The following is a 16,437-nucleotide window of genomic DNA, read 5'->3' as shown; positions in this document are numbered from 1 at the left end:
TGAATCTCGCCCTACGGTTCCGGTCGTCCTCGGGGTCACAATATGTCCCCCGTCCGTTCCCAATCGTAGACGGACGGACATCATGGTCAACGCCCACAAAACCAAAACCAGAACCAGACGGGGGGGGGGGGGGGGGGGGGGGGGGGGGGGGGGGGGGGGGGGGGGGGGGGCAAATGACGAGAAACAAAGTCGTAGCAAATCCATAGAAAATCCCTACTCTTCCCTACTCGTACAATCAAACCCATCAAATCCCCTTTTGGTCCAGCGTCCCGTACCGTTCCATCCTTCTTGTTGCTTTTCCACGAGATTGTTACAACTGTCTCTTTTGTCCATACCAAATAACCTTCCCCCTCCACCCTCCATCCTGTTCATATCCTTCCCTTATCCATCCCCCCAATATTTTCCCAGCTTCAAGTTTACGGCTTCCAGTCATGGTTCCAAGCCTGCCTAGCCGGCGTCTCCACCAACGCCCTAGAAGCATACTCAATCGGCACCGACTTCAATCCATAAACGCCCTGCTTCAGCATTGCCACGCGATACAGGTATCCGACCTCCCTCGTTCCGGGGCCCTCGGTGTTGCGCAGCTCCTCGCACGCGTTGCTCATGCTCTGGTACTGCTGCATGAGAATGCGCTCGCGCTGCTCGCGCAGCTGGCGACGGAACAGGAGCCAGCCGCGGTGGATCGTCCAGTGGCGCAGATATCTGTTGCGGCCAAACCTCAAAGGAGGCGGGATGCGCTTGGGCGACAGCACGGCAAAGTGTCGCAGGATGTTGATGATGCGCGGGTCGACCTGCTTAGGCCCTCCCTTCTTCTTGGCGGAGCCGGCCTTTTGACCGGAGAACATGCCGGCGGGCGGACCGGACTTGCCCTTGGTGGCGTAGCAAGCGGTTTGTTGCTGTTGTTGCGCCGCCGGCTTGGTGAGGAGGGATGATGGGGAAGGGCGGCGAGCGCCGGCGGCGAAGAGGCGGGTGGCTAGGCCACGGAGGGATGTGAATGTTGAAGACATAGTTGCGTTGCGTTGCGTGTATTTGGGGACTCGAAGTCGCGGGTGTAGTATCGGTATCGTGTATTTCTGGTTGCTGCGCTTCGAACTTCGTTTGCTGGTTGTTGCGCGCGATGTTGTGGTCGTCGATGCTTCGTTAACGCAAGAAGAAGCGCTCTGTCTCTCTTCTTGGTACTTGTAGTCGCTTTTGCGCTCGCGTCCCGCACAGAACGGTGGTGCTGGCGGTTTTGATGGGACGGGCGATTGGCGGTGTTGTTTTGGTCGAGGCCGCTGCTTTGATCTAAGTTCCGACCGTCAGTACAGGACGGGGGCGGCACGGGGGACGGGTCACGGCCGGCAGGAGCGACGGAGCCGGCGCAAAACTGCAGACTTTGACCCCACAAATGCGGCATGCCATCCAAAGATGTGATTGGCTACAAAGCTTCCCGGATTTAAATAAATTGTGGGGATGTACCTCTTGCGACCTCGAACCACTTAGACCACTCACAGTCACGACAGGCTTCACAACCTCAATGTCAGCCTTGTAAGTCGCGTTAGTTAAAGACTTGTTCTTCCATCGAACAATCAACCACGACTTTCGTTAAAGACTAACCTTGCTGGTTGAGTTATGTTCTCTTGCCTGTCTTTCTTGACTTTCTGCGGGTTTAGCCATCGACGAGTTGACGCGGGGCTTGGCACGGAGTTGGTCGATATCAACGTCCATGTCGCGCCTTTGCTCCTTCCGCGGCAAGTGCTTGCCTATTAGTTGGTTAGCTCCGTGGAAAAGAAAAAATGGTAACACTGGGAAGACGGGATGTGCTGGACATTAAAGCACGGTGTTTGCTACCAGCTCGAAGCTCTCGGCAAAGAAGTAGCAAGGCCGAGACACCTCAATGACAAGTTGAGAGAAGTAGGGAGAAGCACGAATGTGAGAAATCCAAGCGGAAGTATGGGGAGTGAGCTAAACACCATGACAGCTTTGCCATACTAATGAGAAGCATTAAGTTTTCGCTAATCTCGGCAGGCATGTCACAACGCCGGGAGCATGACAAACGCGACGCAGGCACAGACAACAGCAAAACTGTCGAGAGCAGAATGTTTAAAAGACGATGGCACTCATCAAGTTGTGTTCGTCTCTGAAAAAAAAAGAGGCTTTATGAAGGGTGTTCAAACAGGGCTGTCAACAAACTGGCATGCATGGAAGGAAGGGAAAGCAAAAAGAAGAAAAGGAGAAGATGACTAAGAAAACCAGGGGAACAACGGATGAGGATAGGGCGCATCATCAACGCTATATTCCTCGCTTTACGATTCAACTCACCATTTTTCTTCGTGGTGGTCCTTTTCACCTTGGCTGTTTGGGTTGTCACTTCGCGCTCCTGCTCCTTGGTGCCGGGCGCACACCAAGGTCCGCCAAGGTCGGTTGGCGTGTCGTCCTTGGATGGTTTGGTAGGTGCCATTCTCGTTGTTGCCGGTTGTGGATTTGGTGATTAGTTGATTGTTTGAAAAATGCCAGGTGTGTTGAGTTCAAATACGTTAGGGATGGATGCAAAGGAACCTAGTGGTGCGATGCCAGGAATACCTATACATGCAGACGTGCTTTAATATTTCTTTTTTACTGTTTTGAGATTTGTTCTCCGGCACATATGCATGCTGAGACTGGAAATGATCCATCGTCGTGAGAAGCGGTCAATTCTCCAAGGTTGTCACAGACATACCTGGAGACGAAAGCGTAAGACGAAAATTCATACAGGCACGGGAAGCGGGTGTTCGTCAAAAGAAAACAAATACTTGAACCAGGCAAAGAAACAGAAGTAGACGGTAGTTCAACGCACGTGAAGCATTCCGTAAACCAAGACCTGCCTTCCTGCCCGCCTGCCTGCCGCTCCCAGCCGGCAACCGCAAGATTGGCGATTGGAGCAAGATACACCACGTTTCGAAAACTTTAACAAACCTCGAATGTTGTACATGATCGTTTGAATAGTCGCAGAATCAATTCTTTTTTTTTTTCGCAGAAACATCTTGAAGCTCCATGTTGTGGAAGAAAATGGATTTTGCTGAGAGAGGAGGCGGAAGACGGGCCCGTCATGCATTCGGCTTCAACAAGAACACTCGAGAACAGGAGTTGACTTATACTATGTGCACATCCACACATTATCCGTAACCCACTGTGAAGTAGTAGAGAAACGATAATGATGTTCCAACATCAGAGTTTCACCTGTAGTCCGTCTGTGCCTCAGCCCGTTCCTACCGCATTCTCTCAAGGTAAATAGTTTTGTTGGAGACGCCTGACTAACACAGGACTCGCTGACCATCAATCACCGACATGCTAGGTAAATTTTGAGACAACCGAAGGCAGTGAAGAAGAGAAGTAGTGATGAGATCCGTCGTCCCCAGGTTGTTGTTGTTGGAACTGTATGCTGGTTCAGTTGTCGACTGATGGCAGATGGTCAAGAGCATCTCCGGTTCATATACACGTCGAAGTTGAGTCCTGAATGTTAAGTAATCTAGAAACCTTCAATGACTGGGATGTAATGCAGCCCGATTGGAAAAAAACCGCCTTCACGACGTTGCAATGAAGTCGCTAGTCGTCAAAAGGGGTCAAGCATACCTATCCCAGCAGAGCCGCAACGCAGTGTAAGAAGCCAGGGGGGAAGCACTGCTAGGCTGTCCGACATTTTTCAGGAACCTTCCATTACAAAAATTACAGTTCTTTCCATTGAAGCCAAAAGTTACCGTGTTCTGTCAGGGTCAAAAGCCTGGCGGCCCATTCTCCCAGCTGTCGGGGTACAGTGCGTAGACACACTCGACACTATTAACCCTCGGTTCAGCTGGTAAGTAGACTCGACGTTTACACGGCATGTATTTCTCGAGCTGCAGGGGTCAATACAGATTGGCGTGCAGTCATACATATGTGCTTCGATAGGAAGAACACGAACTTGATCCGAAGTTAGGGCAGTCTTTCGAAGAGAGAGAGGCCTGCGATCAGGGAGAGGGTTAGGATCGTATATGAGATATTCCCTAAACCAGCTCGCTACAGATACGCTAGTGCAACTCGGTTGACCGAAATACAACTCAATGTGTAAATAAGGTACCTACCCGAAATTGGCGCTTGCGTTTTACGAACAACACGAGGCCCATATGATCATCGTTGTCCTACAGCCTCAAAGAAGCCCGTCTGAACCTCTATGATTGACTGTGCTGGTCTCAAGACCTACATTGACACGAGTGACGTCATCCGTGTTTCTGCAAAGCTGAACGGGCGGAACAGAACTCGTTGTTCGAGGCTGACGATAAGCTTGAGAGGAACAATGGGCGCTTGGCAGATGAAGCCGTACTGGGCCAGGCGAGATCATCACATGTCCGGTCCGGAGGCTGGGCGGTGCGGTTAACAACGGAGGGCATCGTCCCCGTCAACCGAAATGAAACGCGCAGGTCCGATGCCTTGAGGCGTGGATGGGCCGGCCAGATTCGCCGATCAGCGGAGGGCGGTGGACCGGAAGCGGCCCCGAACAAGGGTGTAACGGGGCGCTGGACCGGACGGGGACACTTCGCTTAACGCGGGCTAGCCAATCAGCAACATGGAATTCGGGTAAAACAACCCCACCTAAAATTTTGGACAAGGTTAGTACACCATCGCAGACTCCATCTCAGTGGCATCCCGCACGACTCCAGCGACCTTTCAGCGGAGTCCAGTGAATGGTGTGAGTGTGACTCCCATTGCTTCCTTATCTTATCACCCCGCCTGGGCATCGTACCGTGACTCTCGCCTCTCAGACTCTCTTTGGAGAAGATCTCTTCCTCCCGAACGCATCTCTCCTCCTTTGGAGAAGCGTTTGGCTGTGTGCCAATCCAAAACAACAACCTCACCAACCTCATCAACCCATATACCTACCTACATACCTCCTTGGGTATTTTGCGCCTTTGCGCCTCCCCCTCCATCCAACAATGGAGTTCCTTACTCTTACGGGCAGCTCCTGCTACACGGCCTCCGAGGCCGTCAAGCTGAAGGAGCAGATCAACAAGACCGCCCCCATCAAGGTCTCGTCTGTCTCGGGCGTCTGGGTCTATTATGCGCACATCGCTGGCGATGCCAATTCCGCCCAGCAGAAGCTCGCCCAGCTTCTTCCTCTCTCTGCCGACCAGGCCGCCCCCCATCTTACACACATTGGCTACGGGCGCAAGTGGTATGTGACTCCTCGCTACCTCTCGCCATGGAGCTCCAAGGCCACCAGCATTGCCCAGGTCTGTGGCTACGAGAAGGAGATCCATCGCATTGAGCGTGGCCGTCTCATCCACATCGAGTTTGAGCAGCCCTTCAACGACAAGAACATCACCTTCCGCGATGTTCTGCACGACCGCATGACCGAGACCTTCTCGGCCGACGCCCCCGACCTGGTCTCCATGTTTGCCGAGGGCCAGCCCCAGACTCTGGAAGTCGTCGACATCTTCGCCCCCGGCAAGGACCCCATCCAGGTCCTCCAAGAATACAACAAAGAGTGTGGCTTGGCGCTTGACCAGTCCGAGATCGAGTACCTGGTCGAGAAGTTCTCCCAGCTCGGTCGCCCCCCTCACGATGTTGAGCTCTTCATGTTTGCTCAGGTCAACTCTGAGCACTGCCGTCACAAGCAGTTTAATGCCAACTGGACCATTGATGGCTTCTCCAAGGGCAAGAGCCTCTTCGAGATGATCAGAAACACCCACAAGGTCACCCCCGACTTCACTGTCTCGGCTTACAGCGACAATGCTGCCGTCATGGAGGGTGACCACGTCAACTTCTGGTCCCCCGATTACTCGACTGGCTCGTGGAAGTTGAACAAGGAATTGATTCACGTCCTGGCCAAGGTCGAAACACACAACCACCCCACTGCTATCGCTCCCTTCCCCGGTGCCGCCACTGGTTCGGGTGGTGAGATCCGTGACGAGGGTGCCGTTGGCAGAGGCTCCATGCCCAAGGCTGGTCTTTGCGGCTTCTGGGTCTCTGACCTGCACATCCCCGATCACACTGCCCCTTGGGAGATCGACGTCGGCCGCCCGGCCCACTATGCCAGCGCTTTGGATATTATGCTGGAAGCTCCCATTGGTAGCGCCCGCTTCAACAACGAGTTCGGCCGTCCCTGCCTTACTGGTACCTTCCGCACTCTCCTTACCGCCGATGACAACAAGGCGGAGGGTGAGTTCCGCGGTTACCACAAGCCCATCATGATTGCTGGTGGTGTTGGTACCGTCAGGGAGAAGCATGCTCTCAAGAACCCATCCGACGTTCAGGAGGGCGCCCACGTCATTGTTCTTGGTGGCCCCGCTATGCTCATTGGTTTGGGTGGTGGTGCCGCTTCGAGCAATGACTCTGGCGAGGGTAACGCTGATCTTGATTTCGACAGTGTTCAGCGCGGTAATCCTGAAATGGAGAGGCGCGCCCAGATGGTCATCAACACATGCGTTGCCCTTGGCATCCAGAACCCTATTGCCATGATCCACGATGTGGGTGCTGGTGGTCTCTCGAATGCCCTGCCCGAGCTTGTGCAGGATGCTGGCTTCGGTGGCAGATTTGAGCTGCGCGAGGTTGAGTGCGTCGACAAGAGCATGAGCCCTCTTCAGATCTGGTGTAACGAGGCTCAGGAGCGTTATGTCTTGCTCGTCAACCCCGATGGCATGGAGCGTTTCACGAACATTTGCCGTAAGTCCACACTGATTCCCCGAGTCATCTGTATCTGGCAATTCTGACAACATATAACAGGGCGAGAACGTTGTGGCTTCTCTGACGTCGGAACTGTCATTTCCAAGGAGGCTGATGGTGTTTCCAAGCTTATTTTGAGCGACAACCAGTCCAACGAGTACCCCCGTCCTATTGATGTTCCTATGAATGTTCTTTTCCCAAAGGGGCGTAAGCTCGAGCGCATTGTCAGCTCCAAGAAGCCCCAGTGGCCTGCTTTCAACCCTGTTGCCAGCCTCAAGGAGGCGTTTGGCGACTCTACCAGCGACGAGGACCTTCTCCGACAGGCCGTTCAGCGTGTCTTCTGGCTCCCATCTGTTGGCTCCAAGTCCTTCCTGATTACCATCGGTGACCGTACAGTCGGTGGTCTTACCGTGCGTGATCAGATGGTTGGTCCTTGGCAGGTTCCTGTTGCCGATGTTGCTGTCACCCTCTCGTCGTTTGGCCTTAATGGCGTCAAGGGTGGCGAGGCCATGGCCATGGGCGAGAAGCCTACTCTTGCTCTCATTTCCCCAGCTGCTTCTGCCAGAATGGCGGTTGCCGAAAGTTTGTTGAACCTCGGTGCTGCCGACATCAAGGGCGGATCCCAGCGTGGCGATCTCAGGCGCGTCAAGCTCTCTGCCAACTGGATGGCCGCTGTGAACCACCCCGGTGAGGGTGCCGCTCTCTACGAGGCTGTCGAGGCCATTGGTATGGAGATGTGCCCTGAGCTCGGCATCAGCATCCCTGTTGGTAAGGACTCCACTTCCATGAAGGCTTCCTGGAAGGATGGCGAGGTCAAGAAGAGCGTCACTGCTCCTGTTTCCGTCGTCATTTCTGCCTTCACCACTGTTGAGGATGTTCGCAGGACATGGACTCCCCAGCTTCGCCGCGTGGAGGAAGTTGGCGAGACCGTTCTACTGTTCGTTGACTTGGCCAAGGGCTTCAAGGCTCTGGGCGGCTCTGCTCTTGCCCAGTCCTTCGGCGCCATCGGCCATGAGGCGCCTGATGTCCGCGATGTGGATCTACTCAAGGACTACTTTGATGCTCTTTCTCAGCTCCATGAGAGCGGCGTTGTCCTTGCCTACCATGACAGGTCCGATGGTGGCTTGATTACCACTGTCGCCGAAATGATGTTCGCCGGTCGCTGCGGCGTCGACTTGACCTTGGATGGTGTCTCCAAGTCCGGAAGCTTGGCCGATCTCACCGATGCGCTCTTCAACGAGGAGCTTGGTGCCGTCTTCCAGGTTCGTGCCGAGGATGAGACCAACTTCAAGCGCTGCTTCGCCACTTGCGGTCCTCCTGCTGGCCTGATCCGCAAGATTGGTGTCGTTCTGCCCACTGCCAAGCAGACACTCGCCATTCGCTACGGCGAGGGCAAACCCTTCGTCACCCTTGACCGGGCTGAGATGCAGCAGTGGTGGAGCAAGACCTCGTACGAGATGCAGAAGCTGAGAGACACCCCGGCCTGCGCCGACTCTGAGTACGCTGCTCTCCTTGACTCTCAAGACCCTGGTCTCTCCTACACCCTTACATATTCTCCTGCCGAGAACATCGTTCCCTTCACTGCCTCCATCACTGGTTTCTTCGGCAAGATGCCTCGCGTCGCCATTCTCAGAGAGCAGGGCGTCAACGGCTACGCCGAGATGGCCTTCGCCTTCCGCGCCGCTGGCTTCGATGCCGTGGACGTGCACATGACTGACATCATCAACGGTCGCTCTCTCGCCGACTTCGTTGGTCTTGCCGCCTGCGGTGGTTTCTCCTACGGTGACGTCCTTGGTGCCGGTCAGGGTTGGGCCAAGTCCATCCTGCTGCACGAGAAGGCCCGCGCCGAGCTCGTGGCCTTCTTCAACCGCAAGGACACCTTCAGCTTGGGCGTCTGCAACGGCTGCCAGATGCTTTCCCGTCTGAGGTCGCTGATCCCCGGCGCCGAGCACTTCCCCACGTTCGTGCAGAACGCTTCGGCCCAGTTCGAGGCCCGCTACAGCATGGTCAAGATCGAGGAGGGCGAGGCCAGCAAGAACTCGGTCTTCTTCAACGGCATGGGCGGCTCCAGCCTCCCCATCGTCGTCTCCCACGGCGAAGGCCGCGCCGAGTTTGACTCGCAGGCTGACTTCCAGGCTCTTACCGAGCAGAACGGCATTCCCATTCGCTACGTCGATAACCGCCTGAACGTCACGGAGGAGTACCCCTTCAACCCCAACGGCAGCCCGGCGGGTATTGCCGGTGTGGCCAGCAAGGACGGCCGTGTTCTGGCCATGATGCCTCACCCCGAAAGAACCATTATGGCTGACGTGACGAGCTATGCTCCTGAAGATCAGCTTGCTCAGTGGAGCGAGTTCGGTCCTTGGTTGAGGATGTTCAGGAGCGCCAGACGCTGGGTTGGTTGAGCAATGATTTTATGAGATGATGAAGAACAGATGAGACGAGAGAACAGGTACACACGGATAAAAAACGTAAACAGATATGATCAAATGAAAGTTACAAGAAAATAGGGTAATCAGGGTTGGGAAGGGAGATTCAACATTTTGCGGATTGCGGAGTATGACGGAGGGTTTCATCCTACTATGGTAGATGCTGGGCGGGCAGGGAAAAAAAGGGATTGTTTAGTGTCTAGTTAGAAATTGTATATATGGGTGGTAGTCAAAATACCAAAAATAGTGGTTCGTAGTCTGGAAGGACTCGTCAATTATTATCTCCTTACTCGAATTTCACTATCGCGGTCAACGAACGCTCTGGGTCGCTTGTGAACTTGGTGCCTCATTGGTCCGATGTAGAAGTGTTCACAGCTGGTATGAGCATGCCATAAGTCCAGTCTTGTCACCAGCAGCTGCCTCTTAAAGCCGTGTTATGCAAACTTGTTTTTGATTATACCTGAACTAAGCGGGTAAAAGAATACCGTAAGAATCGTAAATCATCCATCAACAGTTCCCTTTGCCCATTACCTTCCACCAGCGCCACCAGCGCCACCAGCACCACCGGCACCGCCAGCGCCAGCACCACCACCACCCATGAACGAGCGCGCCCTATCAATCTCGTTAGTATTTTCGTACTTCTTCACCTAGAGGGTAAAAGGGTAGACTCACAAGTCGGCAACGTTGGGATCGTTCATGAGTGAAGAGATATCAGGGAGACCGCCGCCGCCCTGGAACTGGTTCGCCATATCCCTGAGACGGGGGTTGCTCATAAGGTTGGCCATCATATCAGGGTTGCTCATCAGGTTCTGGGCCATCTGAGCAAACATGGGGTTGCCCATAATGGAGCTAAGATCGGGCATGCCACCACCGCCACCGCCAGCACCAGCGCCCCCACCGCGGCCAGCACCACCACCGAACATACCAGCCAAGCTGCTCAAGTCAGGCATACCACCACCGGCACCACCAGCGCCACGAGACGCAGCAGGCGCATCATCCTGAGCCTCCAACTCCTCCACTCGCCTCTTGGCAGTCTCGAAGCCCTTCTTCATCGCCTCGCTGCCGCCGTTACCCTCGTGCTCAATACCCCTCTGGTAAGCCTCCATGGCGCCCTTGGCGTCGCCGAGCGCGAAGCGCGCCAGACCGAGACGGCTCCACGCCTTGGTGTACTTGGGGTCGATAGCAACAGCGGCCTCGGCGTCGGCGCGAGCGGACTCGTGGTCGCGCGCCGCGGAGTGGGCGGCCGCGCGGTTGGACAGGTAGACGGCGTTGCCGGGGTTCAAGGCGAGCGCTTTGGTGTAGAAGTCGATGGCGGTGGGATAGTCCTTCTGGGCCATGGCGGCGTTGCCCTTTGATTTGAGGGATTCGGCTTGCTTCTTGTCTTCTTCTGTGGGGCCATTGCTAGAGGTGCTGGCCGCAGGGGCGGAGGTGGAAGATGAAGAGGAAGAGGCGGCGGCAGCGGCGGGCTTGTTGGCCTTGAGCTTCTCGTAGACGGAGTAGATCTGGAGCAGGTTCTGGGAGCCGATGGCCTCGGTCACAGCGGCCTTGTCCGAGGGGTCGACGCCGAAGGCCTCGCCGATGCAGTTGACGGCGATGTCGACGTTGTCCTTGTCGTCGGCCTGGAGGGTGCCGTCGGTCAGGGAGGTGTTGAGGAAGTCGCAGATGGCGAGCGCGAGGCGCTGCTTTGATGTCGTCTGTTAAGTCGCAAGTGTCAGCATTTTGTTCAAGAGAACGAACGGGGTGGGCAGAGGGAGACGACAGGATGTGGCATACCATTTTGAATGTGAGTGGTGTCGATCTGGAGGTATCTAAAAAAGAGAGAAAGTCGTGAAGCTCGAGTCTTGGGATAGAGATGTGACCTGACAAGAAAGATGGATGCGGGCGGGTGGTCTGTACCATACAGCACACTCGTATGGAGGGGACACGGCGGGCGCTGAGGGGCTGCCCCTGCAACCGCGGGACGCTTCTAGAATTGGATGGGACAGTCACGGCCCAGTTGCCCACACAGCACCCAAATGGGGGTAACTGCGGGGTCCGGCGCCTAGCTTGACGCTCTACAGTAAATTACCATATAGCATGTTTAACTGTACAGCTCCCCAACCGAAACCCGAACCCTTGGGGTCACGATATGTAATCAGTCCCGTTGGGTGGAGCCTCGCTGATGTCACGCATGTGCTCCGTCAAATGCAGTCGCGGTCGCGGTTGCGGTTACTGCACCTACCTACTTACACCATCTTCATAACTCTTCAGGAAGAAGGAGGCGTCTTTGCTCCCTGAAACTATTCCAAGAGGTATATATCTCGTCCTCGGGTCCCCCGTCCATGTGGAGCCACGGCGCTTTGCTGACTTGAACCACAGCTTGTTACGGTTTCCCGCCGTCGATTGAACCCTATTCTATCCGTCGTCACGATACCCATATATATATACTACCCATTCACGGCATCTATTTTGCTTACCGGTAGCGGCAACCGCTTCATCCCACACACCGAAATACTTGACGATGGCGACGCCAGACACCGGCTCACAAGCCGCTTCGGCCCCCGTACCGAACCCCCTCACACGTTCCGACACAAACACCTTCAAGCGATGCTGCATTTGCTTCGAGGATGAGGGCGAGCGCACTACCGAACCGGTCGTCCGACCTTGTACATGCAGTTTCCCAGTTCACGAGACATGCCTTCTACGATGGTACGAGGAGAACCACAACGAGAAAAACAACAGGGACGGCGTGAGCTGTCCGCAATGCAAGGCCCCCTTCAAGGTTGAGGAACCATTTGACTATGTCGTCGCTCTGCGGAGGACCATACACCGAAAGTTCAGCCAGGTCTCGCCCATTATACTCGCGTCAATGGTGGCTAGCGGTACCTTTGCCAGCTCTGCTACCTACGGTGTCATCGCTGCCTCCTCCTTTGCCGGCTACGAGACGGCCCTCAGGTGGGTAGGCCTCCAAGTTATTCCTGGCCAGGCTATTTCCGTATCCGGGGCTAGAAGTGCACAGGTGGGAAGGATGATGATGAGGCTGTGGACCATGTCTTCCATCGCTCCGGCTGTCATCCTCAGCCGAGCAGTGCCCTTTCTGGCCAACTTCTTCTTTGTGCCATTTTCCGCCATGGTATGCCAACCCTTTTCCCCATCCTAATCTCTATGGTCATTGCTGACTTGAGATCAACAGTACGGCATACTACTCATAGCCCAGGACGATCACCCGACATGGCCACCCTCTCCGACGTGGGCCATGGTTATGATGCCTTATGTACACATGACCTATAACAGACTCTACAATTACTGGCTGAGGCCGATCGACAGACGCCTCAACCGGGCTCTACGGGGTCTTGAAAACAACTTGACTCAGCCCACCGATGGTGCCGCCGGCGCTACCGAGTCCGAAAACAACCACGACAATGAAAACCGGGACCGTGAAAGCCGCTTTATCTTGTCCGACCTCCTAGACCTAGGCCGTACTGCTTGGATTATTCTCAGCAACACCCCCGATGATGGCGGAGCAGAACTTGATGTCCGCATCGAAATCGGCGCTAATGCCGACAGCGATAACGATGCCGCCGACCGCCAACTAGAGGATAGTTTCCTTCAGGTTGATGCCCCGGAGGCGCCATACACCCAATATAATGAGGAGATTGCCGGTCATCTCGAAGAAGCAATAGGTCAGGTCCGAGAAGTTCCATGGCCAGCAGAAGCCGAAGCCGAAGCCCGCCCTCCAACCCCAACGGTGCCAGAACCAGCTCCGGCTCCGGCCGCAGCTCCTCCTCCACAGCCTGCAGCACGTGCACGACGGGAAAGGAACAACAACAACGACAGAGACAGAGACGGCGTGGAACTCCCCCCTTTCTCCCTCACAGATATCGTCAACAACGTCGTCACGTCTCTCCTCTTCCCCTTCATCTCGTACGGCATGGGCGAGCTTATCCGCCTCGCACTACCCAAATCGTGGACCTCGCCACCCAAGCCCATCGTCACATCCGGTTTCTTCAAGAGGGGAACGATTCTGTCGCAAGGGCCCGGTGGCCTGTTGCAGCAGAGATGGGGACGCAGTCTGGCGGGCGGCTGTCTGTTCGTCGTCATAAGGGACGTGTTTGAGCTGTATGCCAAGTACAGGAATGTGCAAGTTATGAAGGGTCGCAGGATTGTCAGGAGGAGGGAAGGGGGAGACCGGGGAGACCGTGGAGGAGGGTTTTCTTCTAGAGGAAGGGCTGCTGACGCTGGCGCTGGCGCTGGTAATCAGTAGCACCTTGCCAGTCTTCTAACGCGTCTGCCGGCGGGGCTGCTTTTGGCCTATTTTTGGGAAGCCTTAACCATCATCTGAAAGAATAGTTGCGCTGGGTGTGATGTGTTATAGGTAGACCCAGCGAGGATTGGGTCGGGTTCGGCTATTGGAACTGGGCAGCAGCGGATAAGGTCGGCCATTAAACGCCTGGTGGTGCATTTTTATGGGTTTCTGGGAGTTATGTTCTCTTATATTAGTTTCTTCTCATTTTTTTCATTTTTTTTTTCATTTTTGTCCCCCATGATGGGGAATTTGATGATGGGGGATTCACATAGCGTTTTCGGTGAGTCTATTTTAGGACGGTATGGGTAGACAACCCATGATAGGTATTGTTTATGGCTGTAAAGGAACAAGTTCAGCGATTAGTCTATATTAAGATTGACTGTGTGCAGAACACGTCTTCCCACAGTTCATCCCACAACCAGTGTATCTTGAACTGTGTCATTATTGCCCTATCATGCTTTGATTCAGGGGCAACCATGGGCTTCAAAGTAAACAAAACCCCTATTTACCATCGATCAAGCTAACCCCCCCTTCCCACCCAAATAAAGCACACTTCCAATCCCCGGCTTACTAACCACCACCGCCCCCTCCCTCTGCTCCTCGCTCAACTCCAGCTTACTATAATACTCCTTCTCCAACGCCTCCTTGACAGCATCCACCTTACCCGCCGGCACCAAATGCACGCTACACCCACCCCATCCCGCGCCCGTCAACCGACTCCCGTAGCTGCCCGCCTTGCGCGCAATCTCGCAAATCCGATCAATCTCCTCGCACGAGCACTCGTACGTGTCCCGGCACGAATCCTGCGTCTCGTTGAGCAGGGCGCCCAGCTGGCTGTTGAATTCATCTCCCGTTTTCTCCTCCGAGGTTGCTGCTGATAAGGAAGAGCTCTTCTCGAGAAGGTCCATGAACTTGAGCACCCGCAGCGCTTCGCTGAAGACGTGCATGGCGCGCTGGCGCAGCTTGAAGCGCTCGGCGCACACGGGGAAGCGGGAGGTGAATTTTGCGTTGAACTCGTCCTCGGACGAGAGGCCGAGGACGGAGGCGATTTCGGTGCGGGTGTAGCCTTGTTCTTTTGTCAAGGTTTGCTGGGTTAGTTGGAGGAGGTGTTCTAGTTGTTCAGAAACGGATTTGGGGGGTTGGGAGTTATTGTTGTCGTGCTCGGCAAGGGCGAAGTAAGTCTCGTGGAAGCCGTGGAGGGAGATTCCTAGGGGAGAGGCGTCGCCGGGCAAAAGAGTGCCGGGTGGGTTGAGCACGGCGTTGAGGTAGGCGGCTGCGAGAGTGCACTCGACTACGCGGAGGTTGTAGTGGATTGGGCCCGTAACGAACTTGTCGGCTGTGACGAAGGATTGGGCGATTAGGAAGGTGAGCTCGGGGGAAGTGGGCGGGAAGGAGACGGGGCGGGCGAGGAGGGTCGGGGTGAAGGAGACGAAGAGGGCGGAACCGCGCTCGGAGAAGACGGAGGCGGATTGGTCCATTCTGGTGATGATATTGTTAGTTTGATCCTGTGCTTATGTGACTTCTGAGATACATCATACCCTCCAGAGTTCACACCAACGGCTCTCTCACTGACAATAGCCAGCTCCGTCAACTCCTTCTTGTCAACCGTCTGCTCGCCATTGGCCGCCATGACAGCCAAAGCACTAGCCGTGACAAAGGCCGCGCTCGAACTGAGTCCTCCGCCAGCAGGGACGGTTCCGTCCATGAGAATCTGCATGCTCTTGGGCTTGAAGTCCGCGCCATCCTTCTTGCGCAACAGCTCCAGAGCACCGCGCAGGCCCGACTTGAAGTAGTTGGTCCATTCGTGAACGGTAGAGTCGATGTCGACCGAGTCATACGGTATGTTGAACTCGCGCGCCTTGAACTTGGAATCCTGCACGTTGGCGATCTGGATCCTGAAGGTGCCCTCTTTGGGAGCTGGTAGATGTGTGGAAACGGCGATGATGGTGTCGGCGGTGATGGCCATGGGAAGAACCGAATACAGAGAGTAGTCGATGTGCTCGCCGATGATGTTCACTCGGCCGGGGGAGCGAGAGACAAACTCGGGCTGGTGGCCGTAGGTAGACTCGAACTTGGAGAGGAGGTTGTTCCACCTTTTTGTTTGCGTGGAGAGGGCATCGGGCGTGTAGATGTCCTCGAGCGAGTTGGCGATGGGGACGGGGCCGGACATTGTGATGTTGATTCTTGTGGTTTTGGGGGTATCGTGGGAATTGGACCAGCCAAGTGAGAACAAGTAAAGAAGAGAGAGAGAGAGAGAGAGAAATAGTGCGGGAAATGGGTTGGAATATGGGAGAGGAAGAAGGTGAGAAGGGGAAGGTGATGAAAAGGGAGCTCAAGGTTGGAGTAGTCAATTGCCCCGCGGTTTCCAGGTACGAGCTGCCCCGCACTGCCGTCACTTACAGGGCCTTCTGCAACGACCAGGGGAGCGGGTAATTGAGCTCGGATGGAGTTGCAAGATGGGGTTCGGTGGAGTTTACTCCGGGGTCACTGGCTGTTTTGGGTAGTTTGTTTATCAGGATAGGCACTGCGTTTGTTTCACGATGAGTTTATGGAAGTTGTCGACAAACCCAGTCTGGCTGTGATAGAGGTGAAGCTGTGGAGTGATTTTTAAACCTCAAGCAAGAGCAAAACAGACAATGAACCCCCGGGAGCACAAGCGAGAATCACAAGACTGAGGACAGAAACATGGGATGAACGACGTGAACAGTTGCAGTTCTCCTCAGTGATTTGTGCGGTTACAGAGGTACACAGAAAGGTATTGTACACAGTATGGAGTGCTGTTTGGTCACGCGGGGCCCCAGAAACTCTCCAGCTTTTTAACCCCGAGCATTTGGCCGATGTGCGGGGCTATCCAAGGCCCCAGTTCATATCGTGGTGTCCTTCATTGTCTTTATGTTTCCCGAGGTCATTGGGAAAAGGCTTTTGCGCTATCTGACAACATAGGCACGTCAATCGTGTTGAAGTTGGCAGGTATGCTCTTGGAAATTTGGGGTATTGACCACAGAGCAATTTGATGAATCGGAGGGCATTCCGACTTGCACTGTGCGTAAAACCGAACACTCAATA

The 16,437-nt window shown here is 54.9% G+C and overlaps 5 protein-coding genes across 5 annotated transcripts; 2 read left to right on the top strand and 3 right to left on the bottom strand.

Annotated features, from left to right (window-relative positions):
• Positions 1 to 246: 246 nt before the first annotated feature.
• Positions 247 to 2,440, bottom strand: SMAC4_03768 (mitochondrial 54S ribosomal mL40 domain-containing protein; the record flags this gene model as incomplete). Its single annotated transcript, XM_003347622.2, has 4 exons — positions 247 to 1,274; positions 1,492 to 1,524; positions 1,597 to 1,742; positions 2,302 to 2,440. 4 exons carry the CDS (start codon positions 2,438 to 2,440, stop codon positions 417 to 419), a joined length of 1,176 nt encoding a protein of 391 aa, XP_003347670.1. The 3' UTR covers positions 247 to 416.
• A 2,188-nt stretch (positions 2,441 to 4,628) lies between these two features.
• On the top strand, positions 4,629 to 9,362 carry SMAC4_03769 (uncharacterized protein). Its single transcript, XM_003347623.2, has 2 exons — positions 4,629 to 6,657; positions 6,718 to 9,362. Exons 1-2 carry the CDS (start codon positions 4,929 to 4,931, stop codon positions 9,060 to 9,062), a joined length of 4,074 nt encoding a protein of 1,357 aa, XP_003347671.1. The 5' UTR covers positions 4,629 to 4,928; the 3' UTR covers positions 9,063 to 9,362.
• A 40-nt stretch (positions 9,363 to 9,402) lies between these two features.
• On the bottom strand, positions 9,403 to 11,044 carry SMAC4_03770 (uncharacterized protein). Its single transcript, XM_024655581.2, has 3 exons — positions 10,860 to 11,044; positions 9,759 to 10,780; positions 9,403 to 9,698 (listed from the first exon to the last, which is right to left on the bottom strand). The coding sequence occupies exons 1-3, from the start codon at positions 10,983 to 10,985 to the stop codon at positions 9,614 to 9,616; spliced, it is 1,233 nt and encodes a 410-aa protein (XP_024511456.2). The 5' UTR covers positions 10,986 to 11,044; the 3' UTR covers positions 9,403 to 9,613.
• A 400-nt stretch (positions 11,045 to 11,444) lies between these two features.
• SMAC4_03771 (uncharacterized protein) lies at positions 11,445 to 13,575 on the top strand. The gene is made up of 2 exons (XM_003347625.2): positions 11,445 to 12,198; positions 12,259 to 13,575. Exons 1-2 carry the CDS (start codon positions 11,587 to 11,589, stop codon positions 13,327 to 13,329), a joined length of 1,683 nt encoding a protein of 560 aa, XP_003347673.2. The 5' UTR covers positions 11,445 to 11,586; the 3' UTR covers positions 13,330 to 13,575.
• A 22-nt stretch (positions 13,576 to 13,597) lies between these two features.
• SMAC4_03772 (uncharacterized protein) lies at positions 13,598 to 16,159 on the bottom strand. Its single transcript, XM_024655582.2, has 2 exons — positions 14,910 to 16,159; positions 13,598 to 14,850 (listed from the first exon to the last, which is right to left on the bottom strand). Exons 1-2 carry the CDS (start codon positions 15,539 to 15,541, stop codon positions 13,887 to 13,889), a joined length of 1,596 nt encoding a protein of 531 aa, XP_024511457.2. The 5' UTR covers positions 15,542 to 16,159; the 3' UTR covers positions 13,598 to 13,886.
• Positions 16,160 to 16,437: the final 278 nt, after the last annotated feature.

This window comes from Sordaria macrospora, chromosome 3 (genome assembly GCF_033870435.1).
Source record: "Sordaria macrospora chromosome 3, complete sequence".
Taxonomy (NCBI): Eukaryota; Fungi; Ascomycota; class Sordariomycetes; order Sordariales; family Sordariaceae; genus Sordaria; species Sordaria macrospora.
This window is presented reverse-complemented; position numbering and strand designations above follow the sequence as displayed.